This window comes from Octopus bimaculoides, chromosome 27 (genome assembly GCF_046866305.1).
Source record: "Octopus bimaculoides isolate indiv1 chromosome 27, ASM4686630v1, whole genome shotgun sequence".
Lineage (NCBI taxonomy): Eukaryota > Metazoa > Mollusca > Cephalopoda > Octopoda > Octopodidae > Octopus > Octopus bimaculoides.
In genome coordinates this window covers 17,354,851-17,372,271 of record NC_142954.1, presented here as the reverse complement: position 1 = coordinate 17,372,271, position 17,421 = coordinate 17,354,851, and the positions used below count along the sequence as shown (strand labels likewise).

Below are 17,421 nucleotides of genomic sequence, written 5' to 3'. Positions count from 1 at the left end.
TCTGTAGCTTACTTTTTATGGCCTCGGTGACTCTCCAAGTTTTTTACCCACAAAGCAAAATGGCCTTGATGTTGGAATTGAAGATGCAGAGTTTTGTTTTGAGATGACTTTGGAATTCCAGACTGATTGGTCAAAGACTGTTGAAAGCATATGGGTGTAGAGTCCACAAAAGATTCCAGAGGACCCGGTGGTCATGTTAAACTGGCTAAAAGATTAAGTCTACCATCCAGGTAGGCCACAGTGGGATTTGAACTCAGGCCAGCTCCTGTTGAACTATCCAACCCATGCCAGCATGGAAAACAGATGTTAAATTATGATAATGATGATGATGATGACAACTGAATCAAAGTGCCATGTAGTGGAATTGAAAATGAAACCATGAAGTTGCAAAGAGAAATTCTTAATGACACAACCAAACCTGGATCCAGTGGAATTGGAATGAAACAAAAAAAAAAAAAAGAAAAACGAAAAATAAAGAATATTCCTTACCGTTTGTGCTGGTTTAATGCCATCACAGGAATCTGAAGCTATCCATTTGGTTCTGTGGTGAAGAGTAAAATGGTAAGAGTAAAGAAGACAGCAGAATGGTAAAGATGGTTGGAAGAGAAGAAATACTGTGGAAGAAGTCTAGCAACTGACCCTTGAGTGTGCTCTCACACTCAAGTCGATACTCCAGCATTCACTCACATGTATATGCTGCTACTCAACACTCACATGCACATACTAATCTTAAACTTAGTCCAATACAAGTGCTTTTGTCCCACACTCACATGCATCCTTACCCATCACTCACTCACATGTGTGTATTCCTACTCTCACTCACATGTATATGCTGTCACTCAACACCCACTCACATGTATATACTAATCTTAAACTTAGTCAAATACCAGTGCTTTCATCCCATTCTCACTTATATGCATGTACCCTCACCCTTTTCTCATTCACATGTAAATGCCAGCACTCACACTCACACGCATGCATTCTTACCTTTCACTTACCCACATGTATGTATTCCTACTCTTCACTCACATGTATATATGTATATGCTGCCACTCAACACTCACTCACATGGATGTACTAATTTTAAACTTAGTCAAATACAAGTGCTTTTGTCCCACACTCACATGCATCTTTACCCTTCACTCACTCACATGCATGTGTTCCTATTCTCACTTACACTGAACCCAGAATCATGTGACTGGAAAGCGAACTTCTTATGAAATAGTTAGCCCTACACTTATGATAACATAATGTAGAGAAGTACCCCTTACCCTTTACATTTTGACATAATCGTTAAATTCAGATTCTTGTTTGGTGAAACAATTTTAACTCCTGAGGTTATGTTCTGGAAATATAAGCAAAAGATAAAGACAATATGTAAAAAAAGATAAAGACAATATAAAAACAATATAAAGAACAAGTATACACAATATTGAACTCAGAATTTTGGTAAAATGAAAGAGAATTCTTACGTGAGTGTCTTTTATCGTGTTTGGTCGATTCATCAATCAAATGAATGAATGAAAGCAAAAGAGAAAGAAGAAGGATAGAAAGACAGACAGACAGATGGATAGAAAGACAGACAGACAGATGGATCGATCGATAGACAGACAGATGGATCAATCAGTAGACAGATGGATGGTTCGATCGATAGACAGATGGATCAATCGATTGATAGACAGACAGATGGATAGATAGACAGATGGATCGATCGATAGACAGATGGATCAATCGATTGATAGACAGACAGATGGATAGATAGACAGATGGATCGATCGATAGACAGATGGATCAATCGATTGATAGACAGATGGATCGATCGATAGACAGACAGATGGATAGATAGACAGATGGATCGATCGATAGACAGACAGATAGATAGATAGACAGACGGATAGATAGACAGATGGATCGATCGATAGACAGACAGATGGATGGATAGATAGACAGATGGATCGATCGATAGACAGACAGATGGATCGATCGATAGACAGACAAATGGATAGATAGACAGATGGATCGATCGATCGATGGACAGATGGATCGATCGATCGATGGACAGATGGATCGATCGATCGATGGACAGATGGATCGATCGATCGATGGACAGATGGATCGATCGATCGATGGACAGATGGATCGATCGATCGATGGACAGATGGATCGATCGATCGATGGACAGATGGATCGATCGATCGATGGACAGATGGATCGATCGATCGATGGACAGATGGATCGATCGATCAATCGATAGACAGATGGATTGATCGATCAATCAATAGACAGATGGATCGATCGATCCATTGACAGACATATAGATAGATGGATAGATTGATACATACATACATACATAGACATAGATGGATTGATCGATAGATAGACAGATAAACGGATTGATCTATCGATAGACAGATAGACAAACAGATACAGACAGAAACACAGAAACAGACAGACAGACAAAGAGGGAAATGGTAAAGCTGGGCAACTCACAGCATAGTTGTCTTTGACAATATCAGCAATTGTGTAATCCTTACTGTCCAACTTACTAACATAGGCACCAGACAGGCTGCTTTGCAGTTTCTTGTAGAGATTCAACTGGTTCTTGCCAGCCACAGCAAAGATGACAGTCACTTTATTCTGTTCAATCACTTCAGCAAGATGTCCGACTGAGGGATAATCCTGCAGAGAAATAAAGAATCGAAAGGAGAAATGTTTTGTTAACTTCTGACCACCTTCACATTATTTACATTATTTACATTCGATGGATATTTGTCCTCATCTTGTTTGTTTGTTTGTTGTTAACACGTTTCGGTTGATATACCCTCCAGCCTTCATCAGGTGTCTTGGGGAAATTTCGAACATGGGTTCTCATTCCTAAGGTATTTTTCAATGTTATTATTATTAGGATTTTCGAGCGAGATCGTTGCCAGTGCCCCTGGACTGGCTCTTGTGCGGGTGGCACATACAATGCACCATTTTGAGCGTGGCCGTTGCCAGTACCGCCTGACTGGCCTTCGTGCAGGTGACACGTAAAAGCACCCACTACACTCTCTGAGTGGTTGGCGTTAGGAAGGGCATCCAGCTGTAGAAACTCTGCCAGATCAGATTGGAGCCTGGTGTAGCCATCCGGTTTCACCAGTCCTCAGTCAAATAGACCAACCCATGCTAGCATGGAAAGCGGACGTTAAACGATGTTGATGATGATGATGATTAGTGTTCAGGTTACTGCTTGGAATCGAACTCGGAATCTTGGGGTTAGTAGCCCGCACTCTTAACCACTATGCCATATGCCCGTAATTATGTAAATAATGTACAGAATTCCTCATCTCTTAAATATAGAACTGTATTATCTAATCGGTACGGAGCCGACATTCTGACCACCTTGTTTGACCATTCTGATTTGAAACGAAATCCATGCTCAGTTCCATGATACACCAGAGAGGATTCAAACTAACCAAATTCCTCACATATGACTTTGGTCAACTTGGTGCTACAGTGGAAAACCATTGCTCGAGGTGCCACGTAGAGGGATCAAGCCTACAGGCTGGTGTCATGGACTTCTTAATTATAGAGTACGGGCAGATGTGGTTCACAAGCTGACTTCACAACCATGTAGTCCTGGGTTCAAGTTCTGCTGGGCAGCACCTGGGGCAAGAGTTTTCTACTATATCACATCAACTAATACCTTGTGGACGGATTTGGTAGATGGAAACTAAAAGAAGCCTGTCATTCATATATGCATATGTATGTATATATGTGTGTATATATATGTGTGTGTATATATATATGTATATATATATGTATGTATGTATGTATGTATGTATAGATATATTTATATGTAGGTATGTATGTGTGTGTGTATATATATATATATATATATATATGCGTGTGTATGTAAAGATAGATAGATATATGTATGTGTGTGTTCCTCTCTTCCTCTCTTTCTCTCGTTGCTCACCTATTCTTCTACTTCCTCCCTTTGTTTCTCCCTCTACCACTCTCTCTCTCTCTCTCCCTTACCCCTGCTTGGTCATATGCTTCCAGTTACTAATCCTTTTCTTCCTTGGCTATCGCCGAGCAAACACGCAAACTTACTTCGTCCCCACTTTCAGTTCGTGCCTCACTGCGTTCATATACACATAATTTTTCACGTTTGGCCGTACAGCCTTTTCTGTTTGTTTTCCTGTCTTGTTTTCTTTTCCGTTTGTTTTCCTGTCTTGTTTTTTGTCCGCCACTACATTCCTCCATGGCACAGGTTTAATTTGTGTATACAAATTAAATTTGCGGTCCATGGGAAGAGCCATTTTAACGATGCGTCCTGCCCAACTCTTCGAAACGCCGGTGTTAAAACGGGGGTAGCTGATGAAGGAAAATGTTCTCTATGTGGCTTGTGTATTTTCTGTACTCTGGTTATTATTATTTTCTTGTCTACGTTTTGTTTGCAATGTCTTGTACCCAGATATGCACCTATATATACAGGTAGACGTAGGTATGCACATACCTGTACGTATATATGCATATACTCATTTATTATTGTTTTATATATATATGTGTGTGTGTGTGTGTGTGTGTGTGCGTGCGTGTGTGTATAGATAGATAGATAGATAGATATATGTATGTGTATGTGTCGAAATCATGATCTATAATTTAGTCTGTTTTTAAGGGGCTGGCTTTGAGAGTTGCATTTCCTCGCGTTCGGTAAAAATGTGTTAATTATCGTAGTTTGACTTTAGAGTCCCTCTTAGCATGAGGCATTGATGTATAGTAATGCCCTTATATAAATAAATATATTTTGGGGAATAAATGATGGATTTTCCCCTTATGGGTTTTTTTCACGCTAGCTACTTGATGAATTCTGTGGTTGATTCATTCAATTAAAAACTCTTCAAGACAGTGCCCCAGTATGGCCGCAGTCTAATGACAAACAATATATATATATATATATATATATATATATATATATATATATATATATATATATGTATATATATATATATATATATATACATATATATAGTGCAGCCGGACGATGGTCGAAACAGAGTAAAAGTAAGAAACGAAACTCTGGTTTCTTGGCATGAAGATATTGGCAGAGTTACCTCCCTTAAAATGACTACTTTTCAATCGTCACAGACAGCATTACAATTCTTTGTTTAGTCAGAGGAATTCCAGTGAGAAAGATGAAGGACAGAAGAAACATTGAGGAGGGATCCCAGAACCTTAGCAAATGTGACGGCTTTTGTTAAACAAATGAAAGCTTCTCGAAACATTTTTCTCCCTGGGTCCTATACATGAAGTTGAGCCTCCCTACAAGCTAATCTTGTGTGTGACATTCACTACTAGAGGCTAGTTCTAATCCAGATTCTTTATAATATTGTAATTCTTTCAACAATAGGCACAAGGCCTGAAATTTTGGTGGCTGAGAGCCAGTCTATCATGTCGACATCGTTGTTTAACTGGTACTTAATGTCATCAACCGTGAAAGGACAAAAGGGAAAGCTGACCACCAACCGGTCCTTGGCTGCCTTTAAGAGAGTCCATTCTGTTGTCAGCCAGTTTAACACTTCCACCTGGTCTTTGGCTATCTTTCAAAATGTCCACCAGGTTGTCACCCAGTTTAATGCTTTTGTTACCATATTCCTGTTGAGATGCTTTGTGTCTCTCAATTAATTTTAAATACAACAAAGAATTTAGCAAAATAACTTAGTTATCATTCAGCTGGTGTTAGGAACATAAATTGTGACTAAGGTTTGGTGGAAGATTTTAATGCAAAACTTTTGAAAACAAGACATTTGTACTACAGAGCCAGAGGTGGTTTCAGGTGGGTTGGTATCAAAAGGGTTAATACCACCATCTGGTCCTTAACTGCCTTTAGCAGAGTCCATTCTGTTGTTACCCAGTTTAACACCACCACTTGGTCCTTGGCTACTTTTAGTAATGTCCACCATGTTGTCACCCAATTTAACATCACTCCCTGGTCCTTTGCTACCTTTAGAGGTGCCCATTCTGTTGCAAGCATTTAAACCAGATGTCCAGGCTTATCATTTCTTCCAACAACCTACCCAGGTGCCTCAGAGAACCTGGAAAGGGTTTTTGGATGCCAGTCCTTTCTTCTCTGGTAAAGCCAAAAAGAAAATTTAAATAAAAAGCAATCAGAATTAATTGTCTTACCTGAGCTTCTGCTTTGGTGTACTTGTTATTCGTTAAATGGCACAGTCCATCGTTGGGTAAGACAAGACCACCCAGCTGCAAGAGAAAGAAAGTGGTTTAAGATTGATTAAAATAGCACAATGCATAAGTTTCAGGTGAGGGAGGGGCACATGTGATTAAATCTTTCATGTCTATATTGCCTATAACTAATTGTTTAGCCCTAGGACGGGATGAAAAGAAAAGTCGACCTTAGTTAAATATGAACTCACAATGTAAAGATGGACGAAATGGGCCACTAACCATTTTGCCTGGCATGCTAACGATTCTGCCAGCTCATTGTCTTATTTCATAATAATAATAATAATCATCGTTTAACGTCAGCTTTCTATGCTGGCATGGGTTGGACGGTTTTACTGGGAACAAGTGAGCCAGATGGCTGCACCAGGCTCCAATCTGATCTGGCAGAGTTTCTACAGCTGGATGCCCTTCCTAATGCCAACCACTCCAAGAGTGTAGTGGGTGCTTTTACGTGCCACCGGCACTAAGGCCAGTCAGGCGGTACTGGCAACAGCCATGCTCAAATGGTGTTTTTTATGTGTCACCTGCACAGGAGCCAGTCCAGCAGCACTGGCAACGTCCTCGCTCGAATGCTGTTTTCCACATACCACCGGCGCAAGTGCTATTAAGGCGACGCTGGTAACAATCACACTCGAATGGTGTTTTTACGTGCCACTGGCACAGGGCCACACAGCGGCCCTGGCAATGATCATGTTCGGATGGTGCTCTTAGCGCTCCACTAGCACGGATGCCAGTCATGCAGTGTTGTCATCGAATTTTGGCACAAGGCCAGAAATTTTGGGGAGGGAATAAGTTGATTTCATTGACCCCAATACTCAACTGGTACTTATTTTATCAACTCCAAAAGGATGAAAGGTAAAGTCAACCACAGTGGAATTTGAACTCAGAATGTAAAGACAGACGAAATGGTTCTCTGGTGATTTTGGAGAGTTGAAACGAGAAGGTCGTCTTGGTGAGTTTTTATTTCAGAATGTACAGAACAAAACATTTTTTGAAAATTAAAAAAAATACAAAAGCTATGAGCAGTCATACAGAATCTTCTTAAGAACTATGTTGAGGGTATGCATGTCTGTGGAGTACTCAGCCACCAGCACATTAATTTCATGAGCAGGCTGTTCCATTGATCGGATCAACTGGAACCCTTGTCTTTGTAACCAACAGAGTGCTGCTTAACCAATGCTTAGAACTCCATCTACATTCTTCTTTATCCAAATTCCGATTCAGTATTAAATTTTATTTGTCTCCAGTTTTTGTTTCGTACTATGTATATCGACTAACTTAGTGTGTATGTAGGGGTACAGAAAAGTTACTGGTTTTAAGGGTATCACAAAAGGCCTGGTTGGAGGCCCAGCCTTCAGAGTTCTTTTACAAGGCTCAGAAAACTGAAGGGCCACTGCAATAAGTGGGTGAATCTGAGAAGGGAATATATTGAATAAAATCGTAATTAACTGATCTTCCTGTATTTTCTTTTACTCAAATTTAGGAACTTATCAGTACCCCCTTGTATATCTGTGTGCCAATAAAACAAGAGTTAGTTCCACCCTTTTGATACCAACCCACCTGAGACTGACCCCAGTTCCAGGACACTAACTTACTGTTTTGAAGGGATCTAAATAATAATCTTCCAGAAGAATTCTAAGTCAATTTTTGTCAGACCAACTTAATAATGAGAAAGTTAGATTTCAAAATTCTTCATTATTTCAAAAATTAATTGAAACAAAAACATTATATGATAACAAAAGGGTTAACAAGAAAAAGCTATGGGCTTGTACTCACCTTACCATCACCAGCATAATGAAATGAAGCATCAGAACAGTAAATAATCAGTTTACGGGAGTTATTTCGCCATCCTATCTTGTCCTGTAATAGATATATATATGCATGTATCAATATATATATATACATATATTTATATATATATATATATATATATATATATATATATATAATAGTGGTGTGTATGTATTGGACCATCCTATAAATATTGCAGTTTTTTCAATTGCATACATTAAAAGTCGAAGGGGGATGAGATAAACTACCTGCATCAACTTGCTATAAAAACAGGTAGTAATTTTACCTTGTCCTTATTCTTAGTGCCAGTTTTGAAGAGTGCAGTTCGATTTTAACAGTTATTTTTTCAAAGCTATAATGGAGCATATTCAGTATATGTATATATATGACGGACTTCTTTCAGTTTCTTATTCCTTTACTGCCCACAAGGGGTTATACACAGAGGGGACAAACAAGGACAGACAAACGGATTAAAGTCGATTATATCGAACCCCAGTGCGTAACTGGTACTTAATTTATCGATCCCAAAAGGATGAAAGGCAAAGTCGACCTCGGCGGAATTTGAACTCAGAACATAGCGGCAGATGAAATACCGCTAAGCATTTTGCCCAGTGCTAACGTTTCGGCCAGCTCGCCGCCTTTCAGTTTCTGTCTACCAAATCCACTCACGAGGCTTTGGTCAGCCCAGTGCTATAGTAAAAGACACTTGCCCAAGGTGCCACGCAGTGGGATTGAACCTGGAGCCATGTGGTTGAGAAGCAAGCTTCTCACCACACAAAATATGAATATATAAAGTCTAGGTACTTACTCCACAGACAATAGTCTGCATCATGGCTTCTAATCCTGCTTCGGGGTTGTCCAGATTGGCAGAAGATAAATTCTGCAGCTGGCTGACTTTGTCCTGCAAAGAAGCAAAAGATTTTTGGTTAATGTTGTTGTTGTTGTTGTTGGTGGCAGTGTTGCTTTCGTTGTTCATAATTTTGTTGCAGTTGCTGTTATTCACAACTAGTGATGACCCATTGCTACACTGCCGGGTAATATCCGAGTCAAGATGAAATAGAACCTTCAATAGAAAACTTCTACAATGACCTCATTGACATCCTCAAACAACCAGTTTTTCTTTTCTCTTAAAACAAATGTTAATTCTATGTTTCACACTCTCCATCCCTCTCTCTCTCTCTCTCTCTCTCTCTCTCTCAACAACAACAATCTATCAGAGTGAAAGTCTTATTTCAAAGTCTGTGTCCCTCTTTCATCTTGCTTCAGACATTAGACGGTGGCCATGCTGGGGCACCACCTTGAAAAATTTTAGTTGAACAAATCAACCCCAGAATTTATTTTCCTTTTAAGCCAGGTACTTAATCTAGGTCTCCTTCTGCTGAACTGCTAAGTTACACGGATGCAAACACACCAACACTGGTTGTCAAGTGGTGTTGGAGGACACACATTCTTTTATTCTTTTATGTGTTTCAGTCATTTGACTGTGGCCATGCTGGAGCACCGCCTTTTAGTCGAACAAATCAACCCCAAGACTTATTCTTTGTAATCCTAGTACTAATTTTGTTGGTCTGTTTTGCTGAACCGCTAAGTTACAGGGACATGAACACACCAACATTGGTTGCCAAGTGATGGCAGGGGGACAAACACACACAGATACAACATACACACACATATATATATATACATATACAGGCATACAACAGGCTTCTTTCAGTTTCCGTCTTCCAAATTCACTCACAAGGCTTTGGTCAGCCTGAGGCTATAGTAGAAGACACTTGCCCAAGGTATCACACAGTGGGACTAAACCTGGTACCATTTGGTTGGAAAGCAAGTTTCTTACCATGCAGCCATACCCACACTTTTTGGAAGACATACAGAAACACACACAAACAACCCAAAATATAACTACATGTATAGTAGAAGGCTATAGTAAAAGACACTTGCCCAAGGTGCCACGCAGTGGGAATGAACCCAGAACCATCTGGTTGGTAAGCAAGCTACTTACCAGACAGCCACTCCTGCACCTATATATATATATATATTTATTTTGAAGTGCTTTGCATTGTGTTGACAGACTTGCACATAAAATCTTTGCATTTTTAATCAAAACTAGTTAGTTGCTATCTTCGACACACACATTCTCTCTCCCTCAACAACTTTTCTCCTCCGTTTTCCCCTCCTAATTATACATTATGACAGGGGTAATCAACCTTTTGAATCCTCCCTTTCTTCTTTCACTCTACATAAATGTTGTTACAGACAGACAGAGATTGACTTCTCTTTTATAAAATATTGTTACTGTTGTTAATGCGAATGCAGTTGGGATTGCTCTTATTGTTAATATTACTGTGTTGCCTTAAAGTTCTAAGTCAGATCTGGTCGAGCTCAATTATAATCAAAGGCACTTCATCTGTGACCATTCTTTCCAATCCTTTTTGCTAGACATTTTCCCCTCTCAAAAATTAAGTAAAAAAAAAACAGGAAAAATAATCCAGAATCCTTGTTTGTTACTGGATCGATCCCAAAATCCAATCAGTTTGTACCAGTCACAAGGCCAAACATCCCTGAAAGCTTCATCCGAATCAATCCAGCAGTTCTTGAGATACCTTGTCCTTGGACAAACAAACAAACAAACAAACATAACTGAAAACAATAGCTCCGCCTTCGCTAAGGCGGAGGTAACAATACATATAAGAGTTAAAGATATAAATCAATAATACCAATTGATATCCGGATTGCAAATCCTTAACGAGGAAATTACATCAATATTGACTATATATATATATTTGTGATGTCATCTTTGGACTAACAGTGTTTGCAGCTGAAGAGAACTTTAAACCATCTTTTATATCAATAATATACCTATGCTGATGTGATAACAGGTTGTTTATAAAGCTTGAAACACATGTACCATGATATCCTTTGTGTTCTGTTTTCAATTTATGTTTGGTGTATATATATATGTATAGATACATGATGGATTTCTTTCAGTTTCCATCAACCAAATAAATACCATGTTAGAATAAGAAAAGACAGCATAACTTACACTGAAAGCTTGAAACTGGCCAGTCAACTTCACAACTTGTTTAAAGTTATATGGGCTTTCACATTTTAAGTTTTGAGAGAAGCAAGGATTTATACGACTGGAAAATGGTGAGAAAAAAAAAAAAGAATTTGGTTAGGCAACAGCATCAACATCATTATCATCATCATCGTCATCACCGGTACAACTGTTATTATTATCATCACAATGTCAAGTTTCTTATGCTTGTAGGGGTCAGATGTAATTTGTTGCGGGAAAAGAGTTATAGAACTTTTTAATTAATATTCAAATACAAGGAAGCAGGAAGGAAAAGGAAGAAAAGAAAAAGGGGAAGAGGATAAAACAGCAGAAGATGCAGGGGGTGATGGGCCAAACATCACAAAACAACTGGGATGCTCAGCCAAGCCACACAGTAATGACCACGGGGGCGTTTCCATGGAGAATGGCTAGTGATATTCACTATAGCAGCTATTCTATCCAAGAAGACTCAATTTCTCCAAAGGGCCACTATTATCCCTATTTTAATCGGCAGTACAGGGTTTAAGGCAATGAACTGGCAGAAACGTTAGCAAGCCGGGCGAAATGTTTAGCAGTATTTCGTCTGCCGCTACATTCTGAGTTCAAATCCCGCTGAGGTCGACAAAATAAGTACCAGTTACACACTGGGTCGATATAATCAACTTAATCCCTTTGTCTGTCCTTGTTTGTCCCCTCTATGTGTAGCCCCTTGAGGGCAATAAAGAAATAAGAATGTTAGCATGCTGGGTGAAATGCTTAGCAGTAGTTACATTCTGAGTTCAAATTCCACCAAAGTCTTTCATCCTTTGGGCGGGGGGGGTGGGATAAATTAAATACCAGTAATACCAGTTGCGTACTGGATCGATCTAATTGACTCCCCCCACTACCTGCCCCAAAATTTCGAGCCTTGTACCTAGAGTAGAAAAGAGAAAACGTGTGTGTGTGGGGGGGGGGGGGTCGAACACGTGACCTCTCAATGGCGACCAGCACAAACTGATAACAGCCACCCCCCCCGTCCCTGTATTTATTGATTGTTTCAAATACAGACAACTCATTCGCCAGATACGTTTTCATGGAAGACTGCAACGAACTAAGGGCACTAATTACATCTTTGTATTTGTGTGAGGGGCGGGGCTGAGGGGCACGTTCCCCTCTCGAGAAAAAGAAGAGCGCCTTTCTAAATAATGTTATCATGTCCTTTTCTCCTAGAATTATAATCCCTTCTGACCTTGTGCCCTTCCCGCTGAAAAATTCCTGAGAACGCGCCTGTGTGTCCCCCGCAACCGCTTGACAACCGGTGTTGATACGTTTATGTCATTCATAACGTTGCTGTTCGGCAAAAAGAGATCGATAGAATAACTAGCAGGCTTTAAAAAATGAAGTACCCGGGGCCGATACATTCCACAAAAATTTTTCGCAAACATGGTCGCAAACTAATCAGAAACAAATAAAAGACACACACAGATGCATGCACATACTACACACACACACACACACACACGCGCGCGCGCGCGCGCGCGCGTCATAGACAAGGTAAAAGGATCTTTGTTATCCAATCTCGTGGGTCCCAAAACAGGCTTAAGGTGTTGCCGATTGTAATGTTGTTGGCTTAATGTCATCCGTTGTTTATTGTTATCTAAAAAAGACTTCCTTTTTAGGCCAGTAGCTACTACACAATTTTTAGCTTTCAAAACTGTTGCAAATGTATACAGGAGTTACTTCCCTTGAATATACAAAGCTTAAAGATTTGGCGAGCTTTAGGCAGACCATATTCCATTAAGCTAATAGTTCTCAACTATTTCTTGTGCCAATGGACCCCTTTAATTACTATTTTATTCTGGTGGACCCGCCATATCTTACGAGTTGATTTGTTCCCGGTGACCGCTCGTAAAGCAGAGCAATAATTTCCCATAGAAGCAGTGTTATAAATCGAAATTCGTTCCCAGAAAAATATTTTACTTTTAAAATTTATAATACTCGTAAATAAATGGCAATAAAACAACATTAGAATGTAAAGAATATTTTATGGAAAGTAAAAAAAAATGTCAAATATTATTATTATAATCGTTTTCTGAATCACTTTTACTCGCTCTAGACTCGCGCACACCATCTCACAAACACTCGTAGACGGACTTGTAGATTTCTTTTTAAAAAACGAATCTATAGTTATTTGCAGAGAATAAGCATTTTCTCTCTCTATAAAAAAATTCGGTAACACACAGAAGCATTTGTTATGGAGGTAGAAACTTTGGCACTTTGTTCAAAATTTGGATTTTGTGCTTGAAAATCTCACCAGACAAAAGTGAGCCGAAAAATGAAACTCGTAAACCCGGGGAAAAATTCCTATTTGGCTTTCACACATGAATTTGTGAAAGTTGAACTACGTAAAATGCTAAGCAGAAATCTTGCTGTTTCTTGTGATAAATACATTCTTTTATTCTTTTACTTGTTTCAATTATTTGACTGCGGCCGTGCTGGAGCACCGCCTTTTTGGAAAACTTTTTATGAAAGCTTAAAATAATACTGTTGGCACCCAGTTTTCTATATTGCTTGAGTGAACCACCAAAATCTTATATGGACCCCACCCCCGGGGCCATAAATGATTACACTCTTACTCAGCAAGTAAAAATTCAACAAGCAACGATTCAGCCAAGCAAGAACTAACGGAGCAAGTATGTGTGTGTGTGTGTGTGTGTGTGTGTGTGTGTGGGATCATCATCATTTAACGTCCGTTGTCCATGCTGGCATGGGTTGGACAGTTTAACTGGGCTGGCATGCTGGAAGGCTGCGCCAAGATCCAGTCTGATTTGGCATGGTTTTCTATGGCTGGATGCCCTTCCTAATGCCAACCACTCTGAGAATGTAATGAGAGTTTTTACGTGCCACCGGCACGCATGCCAATTTCCACGACACAGGTATCTGCCACAACTGATTTTGCTCAACTTGATGGGTCTTCTTTTCAAGCTCAACATAATGCCAAAGGTCTTGGTTATTGCCACCATGAAACCCAACACTTGAAAGAAACTTAGCCTCTTTGCCTCCATAAGGCCTAACACTCAAAAAGGACTCATATATATATATATATATATATATATATAGTTGCAGAAGTGGCTGTGTGGTAAGTAGCCTGCTTACCAACCACAAGGTTCCGGGTTCAGTCCCACTGCGTGGCACCTTGGGCAAGTGTCATCTACTATAGCCTCAGGCCGACCAAAGACTTGTGAGTGGATTTGGTAGACAGAAACTGAAAGAAGCCTGTAGTATATATGCATAGATACGTATGTGTGTTTGTGTGTCTGTGTTTGTCCCCCCCCCCCCCCCAACATCGCTTGACAACCGATGCTGGTGTGTTTACGTCCCCCGTAACTTAGCGGTTCGGCAAAAAGAGACCGATAGAATAAGTACTAGGCTTACAAAGAATAAGTCCTGGGGTTGATTTGCTCGACTTAAGGCGGTGCTCCAGCATGGCCAAAGTCAAATGACTGAAACAAGTAAAAGAGTAAGAGTATATATATATATATATATATATATATATATATGTGACATGTAAAAGGTATTGATGCTGGTGATACATGAATGGGCACCCCTACCTGTGACACATAAAAGGGCATCCAGTCACAGAATCCAAGCAAAAACAGGCAATTGGCGCTTGGTGTGGCCACAGCCTTTACCAGCTCCTGTCAAACTGTCCAACCCATGCCAGCATGGAAAACGGACGTTAGATGATAATGATGTCCCTCATCTCCTAGTATAAAGTTCCTCTGACTCAAGGATCATTGTCTAGCATACTGTATGATGGTTTCGCTAATGCTGGTGGCATGGAAAAAGTACCCAGTACACACTTTATAAAATGGTTGGTGTTAGGAAGGGCATCCTGCTATTGGAACCATGCCAAAACAGACAATGGAACCTGGTGCAGCCCTTGGTCTTGTCAGTTCCTATTAAGCTGTCCAACCCATGCCAGCATGGAAAACGGACATTAAATTTGATCAAGATGAGCCCCTCATTTCTGAGCATAAAGTTACCCTCCTCAGGGTTCATTGTCTAGCATACTGTGTGATGACCTCACTAATGATGGTGGCATGGAAAAAGCACCCAGTACACACGCTGTAAAGTGGTTGGTGTTAGCAAGGGCATCCTGCTATAGGAACCATGTCAAGGTAAATAATGATGATGAGGAGGAGGAGGAGGAGGAGATAAAAGACAAGGAAACCAAAAAAATTTGGTTTGAAACGAGAAGAATTGAAGAAATGCAGAGAAAGGGTTCACTTACGCTTGTTTGCTTGTGTCTGTATAAGGTAGGAGCACTTTGTCTATGAAGGATCCGATGCCAACATTCAGCTTACCCGTCAGTTTTTGAATGTCATTCACTGTGGAAATAAACAAGGAATTGGTAAAATTATACAGAATTAGTCTGTGTACACACAAACACACACACAGAGATATATTCTTTTATTCTCTTACTTGTTTCAGTCATTTGACTGCGGCCATGCTGGAGCACTGCATTTAGTCAAGCAAATCGACCCCAGGACTTATTCTTTGGAAGCCTAGTACTTATTCTATCGGTGTCTTTTGCCGAACCGCTAAATTATGGGGACGTAAATACACTACCATCAGTTGTCAAGCGATGTTGGGGGGACAAACACAGACATACAAACATATACACACACATACATATATATATACATACATATATACGATAGGCTTCTTTCAGTTTCCGTCTACCAAATCCACTCACAAGGCTTTGGTCGGCCCGAGGCTATAGTAGAAGACACTTGCCGAAGATGCCACGCAGTGGACTGAACCCGGAACTATGTGGTTTGGATGTAAGATTTATAAATCTGTTTGTTTTGGTATCATAAATAATAAACATGAAATTTTGTCATTTTTTTAAAGAATTTACCCAATTTCATTGAAATAGTTAATACTGGGACACCCTATATAATACAAACGAAAAGACAATGAAAGAATTTAGCACATCTTTAAGGATCAGTTACAACTATTTCAGTTCCAGCAATAGTTTAGCTGACCTAACCCTTTCAATACCAACCCACCTGAAACCACTTCTGGCTCTGTAGTACAAATGTCTTGTTTTCAAAAGTTCTGAATAAAAATCTTCCACCAAACCTTAGTCACAATTTATGTTCATAACACCAGCTTAATTATAACTAAGTTGTTTTACTAAATTCTTTGTTTTATTTAAAATTAATTGAAAGAAACACAGAGCATCTCCACAGAAATATGGTAACGAATGGGTCAAAGAATGCATTCAGTTAGAAGTGCAGGAGATAACTTCTTGAAATGCTTCAAAATGTGTCTTGTAAAGCTAAGGGTCAGCTTGAAATTTGCAGGGATCAAGACAAAGTATATGTTGAAAATTTAAAGCTTGGATGTAAAATTTATAAATCTATTTGTTTTGGTATCATCATCATCATCATCATCATTTAACGTCTGCTTTCCATGCTAGCATGGGTTGGATGATTTGACCGGGGACTGGCGAAGCGGATGGCTACACCAGGCTCCAATCTGATCTGGCAGAGTTTCTACAGCTGGATGCCCTTCCTAATGCCAACCACTCCGAGAGTGTAGTGGGTGCTTTTTATGTGCCACCGGCACAAGGGCCAGTCTGGCGGTACTGGTAATAGCCACGCTCAAATGGTGTTTTTGATGTGCCACCTGCACAGGAGTCAGTCCAATGATTTGTTCAAATGCCACCGGCACAAGTGCCAGTAAGGCGAAGCTGGAAACGATCACGCTCAAATGGTACTTTTTACATGCCACCAGCACGGGAGCGAGACCACTGCCGTATCATAATTAAGAAATAAATATAATATTCTGTCAGGTTTCTTTAATTAATTTACCTGATTTCATTGAAACAGATTGTTAATACTGGGTCACAATGTGTAAGGTCAAGCAGGATAACAGAAATGAGGCTGAAGGCTCGACAACTTGCCATGTGGTGGGTATTCTAGCCTAGGGTCACAATCTGCCCCCACATGACTCCTAACCTCCACATGCTAGTGACTTGGTTGAAGTACTTACCGAGTGCAAGTGAGACATTGGCCAACTGGTTGATGTATTTCGCCATGGTATAGGATAGGTCCATGAGGAAGTAGAGGTCCACTGGACTGTCTTTGGCAAAGTAGAAATGGAATGGTATCTCCACGGTCTCATCTGGTGGTGGTGAGAGAAAAGAGAGATTATATTGATGTTAAGAGAGGGTGTGAAGGGGAAGAGTGAACACTGAAAGTGTATTGGTGATGAGGGAGGGAGGGAGAAGGAAAAGAGAGAGAGAGAGAAAGAGTTGTGGGAATAGGAAAAAGAGATTGTATTGGTGATGT

At 39.9% G+C, this 17,421-nt stretch overlaps 1 protein-coding gene across 2 annotated transcripts in view; it reads right to left on the bottom strand.

Moving 5' to 3' along the window:
• LOC106883887 (integrin beta-3-like) overlaps positions 1 to 17,421 on the bottom strand; it is a 157,620-nt gene that overhangs the window by 46,389 nt on the left and 93,810 nt on the right. For both annotated transcript variants that reach the window (XM_089343327.1, XM_089343328.1), the window contains 9 exons: positions 17,123 to 17,254; positions 15,354 to 15,450; positions 11,066 to 11,162; positions 8,828 to 8,920; positions 8,005 to 8,088; positions 6,172 to 6,246; positions 2,491 to 2,679; positions 1,272 to 1,345; positions 490 to 541 (listed from right to left, as the gene is read on the bottom strand). In XM_089343327.1, the coding sequence (XP_089199453.1) occupies positions 490 to 541; positions 1,272 to 1,345; positions 2,491 to 2,679; positions 6,172 to 6,246; positions 8,005 to 8,088; positions 8,828 to 8,920; positions 11,066 to 11,162; positions 15,354 to 15,450; positions 17,123 to 17,254 (893 nt within the window). The remainder of the gene's footprint in view (positions 1 to 489; positions 542 to 1,271; positions 1,346 to 2,490; positions 2,680 to 6,171; positions 6,247 to 8,004; positions 8,089 to 8,827; positions 8,921 to 11,065; positions 11,163 to 15,353; positions 15,451 to 17,122; positions 17,255 to 17,421) is intronic.